This window comes from Salvia hispanica, chromosome 1, assembly GCF_029641045.1.
Source record: "Salvia hispanica isolate PSC_SH4W2 chromosome 1, Shi_PSC_v1, whole genome shotgun sequence".
Taxonomy (NCBI): domain Eukaryota; kingdom Viridiplantae; phylum Streptophyta; class Magnoliopsida; order Lamiales; family Lamiaceae; genus Salvia; species Salvia hispanica.
The window spans coordinates 16,178,770-16,194,166 of NC_142692.1; the positions used below are offsets into that span (position 1 = coordinate 16,178,770).

A 15,397-nucleotide genomic window follows, 5' to 3' on the forward strand; every position below is an offset into this window, starting at 1 on the left:
CCATAGTCATTTGTCATAATTTATTGTATGTAAAAGTTAATTGACTGTGCTAATGTAACGGTTGTTATTTGTTAGTACACCTAATAATTAGGTCATGTATTTGAATTAGGTCATGTATTGAAAAGAAAATGGAATAAATGGAATGTAACTCATGTTGTCCGATTTCTGTTTCAGTTACAAAAATAAAAGTCCATATAAACTTAGAATTAAAACAATAAAATTACTTCATGTTGTCGCGTTTCTTAATCTAATCATATGATATGATTATACTATTAATTTCTCTAAGACTCACAATTTATTATGTTGTCCATGTCGCGGTGTATGTTTTTAAATTGCCAAATTAATTACTCCATACAATAATGACTTAATATTTTTTGTCTATAAATACGTATAGTATGCTAGCTGCTTATATTTCACTTCCACAATACTTTCCTCTGTTGCATCACGAAATTTCTACAAAAGAAGACATTATTTTCAGTACGGTTCTTACTCTTTTCAGTATATTTATATTCATCTATTTTAAGCACTCTTTTTGTGCAATTATTATGTTCATTCTTCAAGAATCTAAAGCCTAGCAATACTTCATCAGTAATCAAAGTCCGGTATGTGCATGTTTTTGAAATGGCTAAACGTGGAGCCAAATAATGTAATTTCCTTGGAATGTGTTTTCCATGGCTATACGGTATAGGTATTGTTTCGTATCTTAATACATTTTTTAGTTATTTATCTAAACTACTAATTATTTAAAAAAAATCGTATAGGACAATAGGATTCAAGGTACATTCCCTGCATTTTACAAAATAAGTTTAGTGACAAATTAGGAACGATCACTCGTTTCTATTTGCTTTTTTTTTAGAAGAAATAGAGTCCAGGCTCCTATTACAAACCATTGTTAATATGCTTTTTTTTATTATTATTATTATTATTATTATTATTATTATTATTATTATTATTTACTATTAACATTTTGATAATCATCTAAAAATGCAAAAATTTAACCTATTTTCTTATATTATTGTAAGAATGTATGAAAGTATGTACTAAAATTTTTGTGTTATATTTTTGCATTTTATTGAAAATTGTTAAAAGACTTTGTTAATAATTGAATTTTATAATTTTTTTTTAATACATAATAATTTGATATTATACTTGTAAAATGAAATACAATGTATCATGCATCGCACGGGGTTGATACTAGTTCACATAAACGCTAAATTAGCCTGGGTCTAATAACAAAAAAAATAAATAGTACTAATAAATCACTCTTTTGAGAATGACTCATCTCTAACCAAATAGGATTTGTTAGAGTTTGTATACTAGAAATCACGTTTCAAGTGATTGAATACTGTAAAACTCTTATTTTATTTTCCAAGGAATAAAACAGATTATTTTTGTCATAATGTTGTTGTGTTTTACATTTAATGGATGTTAATTGCATGTTTAAATGTATCAGTTAACTTGACAAAGTCTAAGTCTTTGTTTTAGTAGACCGGTTGTGGGCGGCGTCCACTTTAATGTAACACGGTCAGTCCTAAACAAAGAAAAAGAAGAATTTCACAACCTAGATGAAATTAGACTATCCATCGTGAAAGGTTGCAATGTCAGTCCGCATATTTCTAAGCCTTACTGAAATAAGATGACATTGGTGTGGTATAGCACTGAACAGATCTAACAACAAGACTTGTCCTTGTGATATCTACTGAAAGGCGAGGTCTTGATAAATATTTGTTTCTTAATCAATATAGGTTAGCATTGAGCATACGGTATTGATTATGCATTACTTTGACTTATCAAATGGTGTGAGTTTTTCGTAACCCAATAAACCTGATATATTGGGTAGTGGTGATTAATATCTAGTGGTGCTAGGATTGCTATTATATGGAATCGTGCGCGAGGTGAGTCTCGTTTGATAATGTCCTCAAGAGGAGCGCGGAACAAGGTTTTATTATTCGGAACCTAGCTAGTTGGAGTTTGATTACTCTATTAATAATAAATAAGCGTTTCATGCTAAGTCCACTCTTGGAATTAATAAGATATTAACTAATTAAATCCATAGCAGACATTAATTAATTAATGGACATTTTAATCTTAAGCGCGGGAAATGAAAGATAAAACAGAAACCCGGATGACTTATAATTTCGGATTTGGATGGCGAGAGTTCAATATTACTTCTGTAGTGGTTGCTCGTAATATTCCAATTAAGCTTATATTAAATTGTGGGTTCAATTTAATTAGTAAAAAGTAAATTGGATGAGCTCATATCCAAAACCTTCTATAGATTCCTATCTGAGCCCAAAAGGAACTTAATATAAATAGGAGAATAAATGAGACAGAATCATCACAATTTTTATTCTTAAAATTTTCAGAAATTTCGCCCCTCTCATATTGAGCTGATCGAATTTCCTTCTCCTCCGTGGAGTAGTTTTTCTGTCTCTTTTATTTAAGTCCTAGTATTCTGGTGAGATCAGCCCACACTGATATTGGAGTACAGTTCGGGAAACAGAGAGAAGAACCGTGGTCTAGTATTCAAAGCATCACGTGGCGAAGTCGCTAGCCATCATCAATTCTTTGGAGAATTAATAAGGTATTATTTCTGCTCCGTAGAAAAGCATGCTTAGGTTTCAATTACACTTAGAGCATGATTAATTCAAGTTATGAGCATGATACAAGTGAGAATTACGCGAATAGAATTTGTCTAAATAATCTGCTAAATAGATCTGATTATTATATAATTTAATATTCATGCACACTTCCGCTGCCAGTTCCTTCAATATTGTACATTGTAAAAAAAAAATCATTCACAACTAATCTATATTATATTACTGTACATTGGAAAAAAAATCATTCACAACTTATCAATATTATATTACTGTACATTGGGAAAAAAATCACTCGCTAACTTATCTCTATTATATATCACTTTCCATTGTTCGCTAACCATAATTAATTTGCAGAGAAGACGAATGAGATAAGAGAAATTTCAAAAATCCTCCCATGCCACACATTTATTTTCTTATAATTCGATACGATAATGTTAACAAATGTTTTAATATCTATCCATTTTTGTATTTTATGATGTCACTGATTGAGTTATTTGTTTCAATTTTACTAGTTTTAATAGGTTGACTCGAACATGTTTATATATTGTGAAATTGATTCGGACTTCATGAGCTTAATTAGTTTACACACAAATGCACATACATAATTTGAGATATCTCAAACATAATAGAGAAAACATTTAACCAACTAATTAAATTGTGATACGTGATCAATTATTTTCGACTTATGAAAACACAAAACGATAAGAGAGTTGCGTGACATAATTGGAAAAGTCATACGGATTTGTACGATATTTGCCACACTTTATATCAACTAAAAAAATCCAGTGTGATTTTTCTTTATAAATTAAGAAGCAAAACTAACAGGCATATTACATAAAAGAAAACACACAACTTTGAGAGAGAAAATAAAATGGGTTCCAAGATAATGAATGCTTTTGTTGTGATTCTCCTAGCTATGCTTCTTCTGTCATCTCTGCAAGCCGTTACTGTGGAAACATGTATGGACTTCTTTTTATTTATTTATTTATTTTTGCCTTGTTTTGTTACACAATTGATAAATCATTTAGAATCGGATCTTCTTTGAGTTGCCTAATCGATCTTCTTTGAGTTGGCAACTGCAATTGCTATACTCCATCAGTCCCTTAAAAGTATGAATTTTATCTTTTTTAGTCCGTCCCTGAAAAGTGTGGGAATCATTCTCCATTAATAATACTTTAAAAAAAATTCTATCTTTATTACCTTTTCATTTATGTACTCCATTAAAATTCATGTCGAATCAAATATTTATACTCTTTGTGAAAAGAGTTTGTGAAAAGAGAGTATTAAAATTGAAAATGTCAATATGAGAACTTCAGTCTTAAGCACTAATACTATATAGCTAGATCAATTAATACACATGAATTTATATTTTTGGTGTTCATATGTGTCCTGCAAAACTTTTTGTTTACTTTTTTTATTTCACTATTTTCTTTGGTTTTAATTCAATAATAATAATTGTGATTTTAAGTTGGCAATTTTAGTTTTAACTATTTGACGATTAACTTTGTTTTTGTTGTTTGAACTCAGCAGCTACGAAGAGAAGTGGGGTGGATCCGAGATCAAAAAAGCCTCCAAGAATTGAGAAACCTTGTTTGCCACCTACCTGCCATCTCTGCGTGCCATGCCCACCCTACAGTCGTCGACACTGTTGCTAGGAAGAATGATATCTTGTTGTGGTGGATGATATCCACACCCTCTCTATAATACTACCTCTGTCCCTGAAAATTTGATACATATTACCATTTCGGTCCGTCCCTGAAAATTTGATACACTTCACTTTTTCCATTTTTGGTAATGGACCCCATATTCCACTAACTCATTCCTACTCACATTTTATTATAAAACTAATACTTTAAAAGTAGGACCCACATCCCACCAACTTTTTCAACTCACTTTCCATTACATTTCTTAAAACCCGTATCGGGTCAAAGTGTAGCAAATTTTGGGGGACGGAGGTAGTAATACTTACTCCGTCTCATTCAAAATATTCAACTTTATTTTTTAGTTTGTCTCACTCAAAATGTCTATTTTCTATATTTGGAAATAAATCTCTTTTTCTTCTCTCCTCGTTAAATTATTTAACTATTTTTTCTCTTACTCAAGAACGTGGACATCTTGAGCTAAATCGGAGGATACTATTAAGCTAAATTGAACTAAGAATAATCCAATTATTTTTAATCGGACTAAAATTTTTAATTAACCCTAAAGTTTTAGTTTTTAAATAATCCTAAATTTTTAATTTTTAATATTAAAAAAATAATCAAATCACAATCAAAATTAAATTTATCTACAAGTTATTTTAGTTAATAAATTTATAATTTTAGCTTTTATAATTAATAAATTTAAGAAATTTGCAGTAGTATTTTTATTTTAATTTTTTAACTTTATAAAAATTTTAGAGAGAGAGAGATGATCTGACATAAAGTGATTTAAAAAGTGAGTTAAAAAATGGAGTATCATTTTAAGTGCTCAAACTATAAGAAAATATCATATTCAATACTAAAGGGAGAGATAGAAAAAAATATCATATCCAGTACCTAGATATGAAAGTCCAAAATGCTCTTCATGCCATAGGGACATTTTTGGTGCAAAATTATGATGAATGGTTAAAAAGTATTATGGTTGTGATTACATCTTAGTCTAAAAACTACCCATGATATTCTTAAAGTTTAGGGACCATTTGCGTGCGAAACGCATAGTTTACAGACTATTTGTGTAGTTCGCTCGTTATTATTACTAATACTCTCTCCGTCCCACAAAGATGTCACACTTGTAGAATGACATGGAATTTTAGGAGGTTTTATTTTGTTTGTTAAGTTATGAGAGAAAATATAAATTTTATATTTATGTGAGAGAACTGTTTTTTCAAAAATGAAAATGTGACATTTTCAATATTACAATCTACAGAAGAAAGTGAGAACATCTTTTATGGGACGAAGGGAGTACTATATAAAAGTAGGAACAACACTCTACTAATTTTTTCAGCACTTTCCTTTGTACCGTATTTCTTAAAACTCGTGTCAAAGTGTGACGTTTAAGGGACGGAGGAAGTAGCTATGATCTTTTTGATCCATCTCGTGCATGATTTTAGCTATGATGCAATGACATTTAATAGTATATGGAGGGTGTAGCTATGATCTTTTTGATCCATCTCGTGCATGATTTAAGCTACGATGTAATGACATTTAATAGTAGATGGAGGGAGTAGCTATCACCTTTTTGATCCATCTCGTGCAGAATTTTAGCTACGATGCAGCTTATATATCTAGTGTCATTGTAAAAAGATTATTGAATATTTTAATTACATTATCTTTTCTTAAATAGAAAAGAGTATTAAGCATTTTAATTGCTAGGTGGAATAAAAAAATTAAGTCAATAGTATAATATAAAAGTAATACTCTCTACGTCAGTTATAACAAAGATAATACTTTTGGATACAAAATTCAAGAAAATATGTTAAGTAGAAATAGATTAAATTAGAATAAACAAGAGAGAAAAATTTCTGGAGGGGATCTCCTACACCACTTTTCCTACTCCATTTCTAATCCACCTTTCACAACTTAATAAAATAATCATATAACATGTTAGTGATGTTAAGTGATAGTGAGATTATTTTATTAAGTTGTGAGTGTAAATTAAAAATGAAGTAGAAAAATTGGTGTAGGAGATCCCCTGCAGAAAAATAGAGAATAAGTTAGAAGGATACGTGTTGTTTCTTGCAAAAGATAATAAAAAGATACTCACTAAAGTATGCAGATAAAAAAAAGAATAAAGGTCAAATGTAGTCCCTAACATATGACCGTTTTATCAATTTAGTCATTAACATTATCATTTTGATTATTTGGTCCCTCACAAATAAACTCGGAACCGACTCTGTCCTCACTTAACAGAACCGTAAAAAAATAGACGGTGATTGCAATTTGACTATATTAAATTACTAATGGTAATGAATTATACCTAATTATAATTCTTAATTCCTATTAAATTACAAATTATTCATTTCATTTTGCAACTGATACTATCTTTTTTTCAATTTTGCTAATAGGAAAAGAATTATAATTAAGTATAATTAATTACCATTAGTAATTTAATATAGTCAAATTGCGGTCATCGTCTATTTTATGACGGTTCTGTTAAGTGAGGATCGATTCGGGTGCGAGTTTATTTGTGAGGGACCAAATAATCAAAAAGATAGTGTTAAGGACCAAATTGATAAAACGACCATATGTTAGGGACCACATTTGGCCTTTACTCTAAAAAAAATATCAATCCCTCCATTTCACTTAAACATGTTTTTCTTTTTAGTTTGTTCCAAATAAGATAACACATTTCCCTTTTATAAAATATCTATCCAATTAATATCCCAATCAACTTTTTCTAACTCCTATTAAAATATGCATCTTTCTTTCTCTTTCTAGTTTAATACTTACATCCACATTTTCTCTCTTCAATTAAACATATTACCAATAATTCCTAAAATCTCATGCCGATCAAGAAATATTTTATTTTAGCCCGGACGAGAGAGTTATGCAACTTAACTATTATGAAACAAAGGAAGCACTCCATTAAGTACAAAAGAAAAATTAGTGCTCATTTTAAAATAAATCAAAATTACTATAGTTTAATAAACATTTAACAAGAAATCAAATTAATTAACTGAATAATGAACTGGGGAATAGTTAAGAATATGACCACAGTAAATTACTATCATTATGAATATCAAAAGGTTCATAACTTGACAGCAAAACTAAGCAACCATCAAAAGTAGTTTCATTGAAACTTGCATAATGACAAGGTTGGAAACATCAATAGAAAGGTCAATTTTAAAGATGTGCATTTGCAATGTCAAACTCATTGCACTATCGGAAAGAAAACTTGACTAATGATGGCACAAAACTTTTCTACTACCAAAAAATCCACAACCTAGGCTTCACTTTTGAGTTCGAGTCCTTCAAAATCTATAAGGATCCATCGCTGCAAAATAAGCAACAAACAAATTTGAGTAAATATAAATGAAAATAGTACTCCTATATCCACTAACAATAGTCTTAGTCCTATCCACTACAAATAGCCGTGTTAGTGAACATCACAAGTTTTAATGTAAAATTGATTAAGTAGAAAAGAGACAAAAAATAATTGGAGTATTCTTAGTTCGATTTAGGTCAATATAAATGAAAATAATATCCTCTAGTCTAAGCCTACATACAGCCAATAGTGCTGGTAGTAAATGGCACTATGTTATACAAGGTAAATTGGATAAATATGAGAGAAGAAAAAAAAGTCTTAAGTATCCTTAGTTAAGGGTGGAAACTGGACAAATAAGAGGGGGAAGTGGGAAAGAGAGGCCTAAGAGAAATGGAAAGGGACTAATTTTTTTTAGATGGAATAAAGAGACTATTGGTTACAGGTGGGGCAGAATAGAAGAATAGTTCACATGTATTGAATATTTTGTAATTCTTTTTTCTAATGTGTATGTTTCCGTTTGTGACAGAGGATTGAATCTAAGGCAATCTGTGGTTGAAAACCTAGGTTAAAGATTAATTTGATTTATAAGTCTCTAACCATTTACTGTAAATGATTGGTGACAGTTTGCACAATATCAAACCAATATACAACGTAATCATCAAAATTGGTAGAAGATAAGGGTTGACAGGTGAAGGTAACAGTGGTGCAGTAGCAAATTCTCATTGAGTTTCTTCACAAAAGACCAAATTATTGTGATACATTCAGTTGCTACACTAATTTAACCAAAAGGTGCTCTAACAACTGCAGTACTATAGTTTTATTTCATCAAAGCAAAATCCATAAATCCAGATTCTTAGCATCAAACTAAAAAACCTAAAAATAAAGTTTTGCACCTTAGATATTGCTGGGATACATCATCACCCTCACTCTTGCACCCTGTTTCACAAACAAAATTATGAATCATCACAATTCAGAAATCCAGTCATCAACATAAACAGCAAAAATACTCGATTGACAGGTAAACGCACCATTGATTTAGGGGGAAGATTGGACTTGAACTTGGCACGGACAACACCACTGTTACCATGCGGCCGGGTAACCTTTCCCCAAATGCATCGGTAGTGGGACCCATTTTTCTTAACCTTGGCCTTATAAATGTACGCCATGCGCTTCCCGCGGTACCACGCCACTTCCTCTTGAGTGTTGACGCCCTCGATCTGAATCAAGGACGTGTTTGGGTACTGATTCGACTTCGACCTACAATTCACACAATACACACACTGAATCAATTATATCTCTCTACTAACACATCAAACAAACACAAAATACACTCGCGGAATCAATTATTTCTCTCTTTTAACACATCAAACAAACACAAATGTAGCTTGTTTGGGTACTGATTCAACTTCGACCTATGATTCACACAATACACACACGGAATCAATTATTTATCTCTATTAACACATCAAACAAACAAAAAATACACACAGGAATCAATTATTTCTCTCTATTAACAGATAAAACAAACACAAATGTAGCATGTTTGGGTACTGATTCAACTTCAACCTAAAATTCACGCAATACACACATTGAATCAATTATTTATCTCTATTAACACATCAAACAAACACAAAATACACACACGGAATCGTTTATTTCTCTCTATTAACACATCAAACAAACACATATGTAGCTTGTTTGGGTACAGATTCGACTCCGACCTATAATTCACGCAATACACACACACTATCAATTATTTATCTCGATTAATACATCAAACAAACACAATTTTAGCTTTTTTTTTTACCTCTTGTATCCCAAAATAGTTCCGCGAACGTAGAGCCTGCATAGAAACGAAGAAAAGTTTAAGAACAAAAAGTAAAATTGAGTGATAAATCGGAGTTGGATTCACACGAAATCTGGCAAAAAAACGAGTAGGATTAAGGGAAAACCTGACGCGCTCCCCCTGACGACCTTTCACCATTGTGTCTTTGTGAAAGCAAGCTTCGGCCGACGGCTGCGGAGAGAGGAGAGTCGAAAATGCTGAGAGAGAGCGGTAGGAAACCTAGATTGCGGGTTTATATGTAGTTTTGTGAGGAATGCTTGCTGCTTCATTTTGCTCAACGGCTTATTTTGGGCTGATCGGGCAATGCAACGGCCCATTATTATTATTATTATTGTGATAGGCCCATTACTACTATTTACTATTTTGGAGTACTAATATTAAAGAGCGATAACTTTCTATAATACTATTGTGATAGCTCTGTATGGAATTGGAATTAAAATAAGTAATACGTATAATTTAAATTATTTATTTAATAAAATTAAAGTAGTAGTAATTGATATGAAATTAAATACGAAGGAATGCTTATAAATCGCACACACTACACACAGGCGTCAACACATATATAAACTACATGCACTCGTACACACAATATACATATACGCAATATACATATACACAGAACACATTACATGCACTTATACACGCAATGCGCTTGCTGCACAGACACAATACACACATTACACATCCAACACATATTTCACGCGCAAATAACAATACTAGGCTACACATATTGTATAGACACCAATATTTTTTTGTTTTCTCTCTTTTTTATGTGTTTTTACTATAGTTTCTACTTTTTGTTTTTTTTTGTTTTTTTTTTGTCTTTCTATTTTTATTAGTTTCTTTGTACTCTATCTATATATTCCAAGTTAGTTGAGTCATTTCATTTTCTATACTCGTTGATAATAAATAATTAAAGTAGAGAGAAAGTAAAATAAAAGACAGAATAATATACATAAAACTCTTCTCTATATTAAGTATCATTTATTTTACTTTACTCTCTCTATATAAATTTATTACTATTATCATTTTTCTAAAATAGCGCAGAAAATTAATTGACTCAACTGCCATAAAACAGAGAGGATATTTTTTTGTTTTTCATATGTTATGCTTTATGTCTTTCTACTATTATTATTTATTTGTTTTACATCTCACTAATGTTACGTCTTTCCTATTTATTATAAAAAATCATTTACATTTTATTCATTTCTTTATTATTTAACAATTTTCATAATGGAATTTTATGAAATGTTATGGGTAGGTGGAAAAAGAAACTCTGTATATTTAATAATCTATTCAGTTAATATATTAATACGTTACGAAAAACAATAACTATACTTTCATTATTAGTCATTCCAAATTTCCATCAGTAACCTATGTTACTAAGGATTACCAACGGAAAACTCTGTCGCTAATTACACGTAGGTAATTTGCTTTTAGCTATGGACTAAGGAAATTCCATCCGTAATTCATCGAATCCGACTAACAAAGTTTTACCTCGATGATGCCCTTCTCCAATTGTCGTATATACGTTCACTTCTTGATTGTGAACACCAAAATAACATAATAAATCATGTTTGAGGATACACGAGAACTTCAATTTAATATCCTAGATATAGTATGACACAATTTTCAGCCACAATTACAGTACATTACATTACATTTTCAGGCTACACTTGAAAATTGCATAAGTCCCCAGTCCGGTCATAGTTTCAGTCATAGTTCCATACTACATAATCTGGACTCTTATGATCTAGATAAGAAGCCAGACCACGACTCATAAACACAAAATGACATACTTCAAGTTCCAGTTTTGTGATCGGACTCACGATGATTATACATTCTTAAATGATATGAAAATATAAATAAAATAGTAGAGTATGATAAAGTAGGGTCACGTTCTAATGCTTATAGAACCTTAATCCAAAATCAAGACCAAATCTCCACCCTTAGATTTTAAAATGAGTGGATGAGATTAAATCTTACGAATCTCAATAAATAGTAGACAAAATATCAACAAAAGGGTAATATCGTCATTATGTTATCATATGATAATTTTCGTGAATGTTTTTTTATATCAACATAGTGTATCATAAATATCAACAATATGACATAAGAATATCAACAGTAGTACAAGAAAATATCAACACATATTTATTGAGATTTTTACATGGTTTTATTGATATTTTTTTATATATTTGTTGATAAAAATCTGGTTATCAACATTTACGAAAACTAAAATAAAAAATATCAAATTTCATCATCCGAACGTCGTCGGAACATATGCAATTGAGATTTCGTTGGAATCCTTATAAAATTATCTTTAATTTGATATATTTTTTGCAAAAAAATAATTTAAATCGAGAGAGTTACGTAAATTTAAAGTTTTAAGATGATTTTAATGAGAGAGAAATGGCATTAATACCCTCTAATTTTATTTATTAATTTTCTTAATTAAAAATATAATCCATATGACATTATTTCAACCATTAGATCTTCTAATTTAATGGCTAAAATTTAGTCTTAATTTGGGATTGCTAATTAGTTAGCAATTGATCACTCCCCTGATAAAGTATACTGAAAAAATGATTGAATAATTTAACGAGAAGGGAAAATGAGAAATTTAGAGTAGTTGGTTGGTGATATCGAACATAATTGTGAAGCCACGAAAATAGAGATTTCGGCATTTCACACACAATTGAAGAGTGTAAAGACAAAATCGCACACAGTCGGTGAGCCATCATCTCATTCGAGTGAGAATAATGATCTATAATGATTACATATTATGGTCGTCGTTGAGATTAATAATTTTGATGGATAATTATATTGTAAATATACGACGATTTTGAAGTTGATTTATAAAATCTAAGGGCTCGTTTGATTGCCCTGATAGGGCAATGTGTGATATGGGTGTTGTACACGATTTTGTGAGATATTGTGGATATAGGGTTATCTCATCTTGGTGTTTGGTTGCCCTGATAAGCTTCGCTTTATAGCTTATATGGTTTTTTATTGGACTTACAGAAACTAATGATAAGAACGCAGAATGACACTTGTATCCCTCAATATTTTTGCTACTGACCAATGTATCCCTGGAAATCTACCTTATACACGCCCAAAATCAAAATGGCGTCCAACCAAAATTCTCGCGCCTATAATCGTCTATATTCGCTGATGCTGCATTTGGAGAGCAAGTAACGCGGATATCAGCCATTCCCAAGCTGTAAACATTGTTTTTGGCCTTGAATTATAAATAAAAAAAAATCTTGTTTAACAAGTGCTATGGAAATATGAACATTGTTGGACACTAATAATTTGAATTCAAGAGATAAACTCAAATATAAAAAAGCTGCTCATGGAATTCAAAGAAAATAGTATCATCTCAAATTTATCCAAAACAAAATAGGCAAAACTCATGGTTTTGTAACATTTGGCAAAAGATTCAAAATTATCTAAAACTCAATCAGTTTTGAGAAGACATGAGCAGATTCAGAAGCATAAACGCAGAAGATGTCGATTATGCAGCAGCTGATGGTTTTGTTGCAGTAGAAAGTTTAGAACTCTTCTTGGCCAAACTCTCACTGCTCCTATCCCTCTGTTCCTTCATGCGAGTTGCAAGAAGCTTCTGGTACTCAGCAGCTTATGACTTGGCCTTGACAATCCTCTTCTTCTTGTCAGCGATTCTAGCTCTCTTTCTCTGAGTCGCAAGACTTAAAATCTATACAAACTTCAGCATTTGAATCAACAAGCTACATAATCAAGCCCATATCATCAATGGATTACTAGCACCAGCAACTATTAGAGCAATGGTGTAGAATGTGTATAAAAAAAACATATGAATAAAAAAAAACTACAATATGAGTTCAAATTCATTGTATAGCATATTTTTGGGTCATTAATTTTAGAAAAGAGAGATAAGACGCAAAAGCCCCAAAGCTTCAATCTAGCTAAACAAAGCATAAAAGCAACCAAACTGTAAAATCTATTTCAAAAACCTATCTGTAACACACACAGGTTGATCCAATTGACGTACATGGGCAGGTATTGAATCTAAAACTTCGGACTATCCTAGTCGGTCCCAACGTTTACGTTTCCGTGTTTGCGGGCAAAGAAGTGTGATCATAAAGGAGATGAGCAACAAGTTTATTTGATAGTTTCGTATAATCTCTTCTAACAAAATCAAAATGGTTGTCATTTCATTCTGTCGACCAGATCCCTGATAAATCCAAACATAAATTTGAGGCTCAGAAAGACAACAAACATTTGCTTTTAAGGCTAACATACAATGATCGAATATCAGTCATGAAGGCCAGGAAACACAAGGATTGCATACTGGATTCGAACTTAATTTCCTCAATAACGCAAATAAAAGCGACGCAGATACCTGGTTCACAAAGCTCCGGAAAAAATATGTAACTGGTGCTGAAAAAATGCTTTGAGAAAATTGAATCAGTGAAACAATACATTCACCAAAACACAACAGACAATAATTTGGGAGAAAATTGACAAAATTTTATAGGAGGTACTTAATTTTAACTGTAATTAGGCCATGGATTGCGTACCTTACGAATTTCATCTGGGTTAGCCATGTAGATCGGGCTCCGATTCAATAATCCCCAACAAGAATGGAGCTACTCGGGATTGGCGACACTGCTGATATTGGGTCTGAATTCATCAACCCACAGAAACCCAATAATGAAAAAAGGGAATTCACATATCGACAAACCTTCAGCCGACCTTCAGCCGACGGTGGTCGGTGCTTAAACAGAAAAAATTCGCGCCGAAAGAAAATTGTTGCTAAGCAAAACGACAAGCTAGGCTCGTAAAAAACTATGCGTGTCCCAGATTGAGGACAATGGCGAGGGGTGTTTTAGACAAAGGAGTGCGGTAGCAGCAATCTGGTTCTCCGAGGTAGCGCATATCGGAGGCTTCAGCCTGGGTAGAGTTATACGCATTTGGGAGGGATGTATCTTAATTGAAACCGGGTCAGAGCTTGTATACCGGGTTATCGTATAAGTATATCAGGGCAACCAAAAACTAGATAACACCTATATCCGACGCCTTATCTAGGCATATCAGGGCAATCAAATGCCCCCTAAGATATTAGTGCAGGCATGTTCAGCTATGTGACTAAAAAGTTTTACCAATTTAAAGGTTAAGAAACTTTTAACCCAACAAAGAAACAAACCTGAGTTAATGTCAACAAAACTACAAAAGGACTAAAAAAATAGATAGAGTAGCTCAAATATGAAGCCAAGTCCAACAACCATTTCAATAAAACAAAACAAAGTTATCGTTCACCAACCAAGCATTTTCAAGACTAGAAATAGTAATATCCATCCTAATAATAATCAGGATCATATTCAACATCACTGTAACAGAATTCAGCATTGTCGAAAACATACAAGTCCTCATCATCCCAATCATCAAGCTGAAAACTTGGTTCTGTTAAATCGAGCCACAGATCTTTTATTTGATTAGAACATCTTTCGCCAAGAACCCCTTTAAGATCAAGACCGTCACATCCTTGAAGATCAAGTGACACGAGGTGGGGGCAGCCATCGAGGATTGCTTTTAGTCCCTTATGTTCCATAAGATGTACGGAAAGTCTGAGATGGTGAAGATTAGGCATGGTTTTTCCAATTGCTATAGCATACTCTGTAAATTCTTGAGGCTCCCAAGAGTAGTTGTAGTAGGTAAATGATTTCAACATGGGGCAAGAGATGCCGATGCTTTCGAAATCTTTGAGAGTGGGCACTGGCATGACAATAAGGTGCAACTCTTCCAATTGTGGGGCATTTTTCATTGTGCGAGCCAAAGCAATTCCTGTGATACCATGTTCCGAAAGTGTTAGGCATCGAAGCTGAGTTGATCTGTCAAAGAGTTGAACATAGACCATATCAGTTATTCTGGAAACCCCACAAAAATTGAGGTTCTATTAGCAAGAATCACCACACCATAAATATATTTCGGTTGTACAAACACC

At 32.0% G+C, this 15,397-nt stretch overlaps 1 protein-coding gene and 1 long non-coding RNA gene across 2 annotated transcripts; both read right to left on the reverse strand.

Annotated features, from left to right (window-relative positions):
* Window positions 1-7,348: 7,348 nt before the first annotated feature.
* LOC125223700 (large ribosomal subunit protein eL33y) lies at window positions 7,349-9,671 on the reverse strand. The gene is made up of 5 exons (XM_048126963.2): window positions 9,518-9,671; window positions 9,373-9,408; window positions 8,594-8,822; window positions 8,459-8,501; window positions 7,349-7,574 (listed from the first exon to the last, which is right to left on the reverse strand). Exons 1-4 carry the CDS (start codon window positions 9,547-9,549, stop codon window positions 8,460-8,462), a joined length of 339 nt encoding a protein of 112 aa, XP_047982920.1. The 5' UTR covers window positions 9,550-9,671; the 3' UTR covers window positions 7,349-7,574; window position 8,459.
* A 3,081-nt stretch (window positions 9,672-12,752) lies between these two features.
* On the reverse strand, window positions 12,753-15,305 carry LOC125218062 (uncharacterized). The gene is made up of 2 exons (XR_016135642.1): window positions 14,138-15,305; window positions 12,753-14,064 (listed from the first exon to the last, which is right to left on the reverse strand). It is a non-coding gene; the product is annotated as an uncharacterized LOC125218062 (long non-coding RNA).
* Window positions 15,306-15,397: the final 92 nt, after the last annotated feature.

Coding starts and splice junctions, on each gene's coding strand:
- LOC125223700 (XM_048126963.2), bottom strand. CDS start 9,549: ATGGTGAAAGGTCGTCAGGGGGAGCGCGTCAG. Junction 8,823..9,372: donor ACTATTTTGGGATACAAGAG/GTAAAAAAAAAA, acceptor TGTGAATTGTAG/GTCGAAGTCGAATCAGTACC. Junction 8,502..8,593: donor ATCTTCCCCCTAAATCAATG/GTGCGTTTACCT, acceptor TTTGTGAAACAG/GGTGCAAGAGTGAGGGTGAT.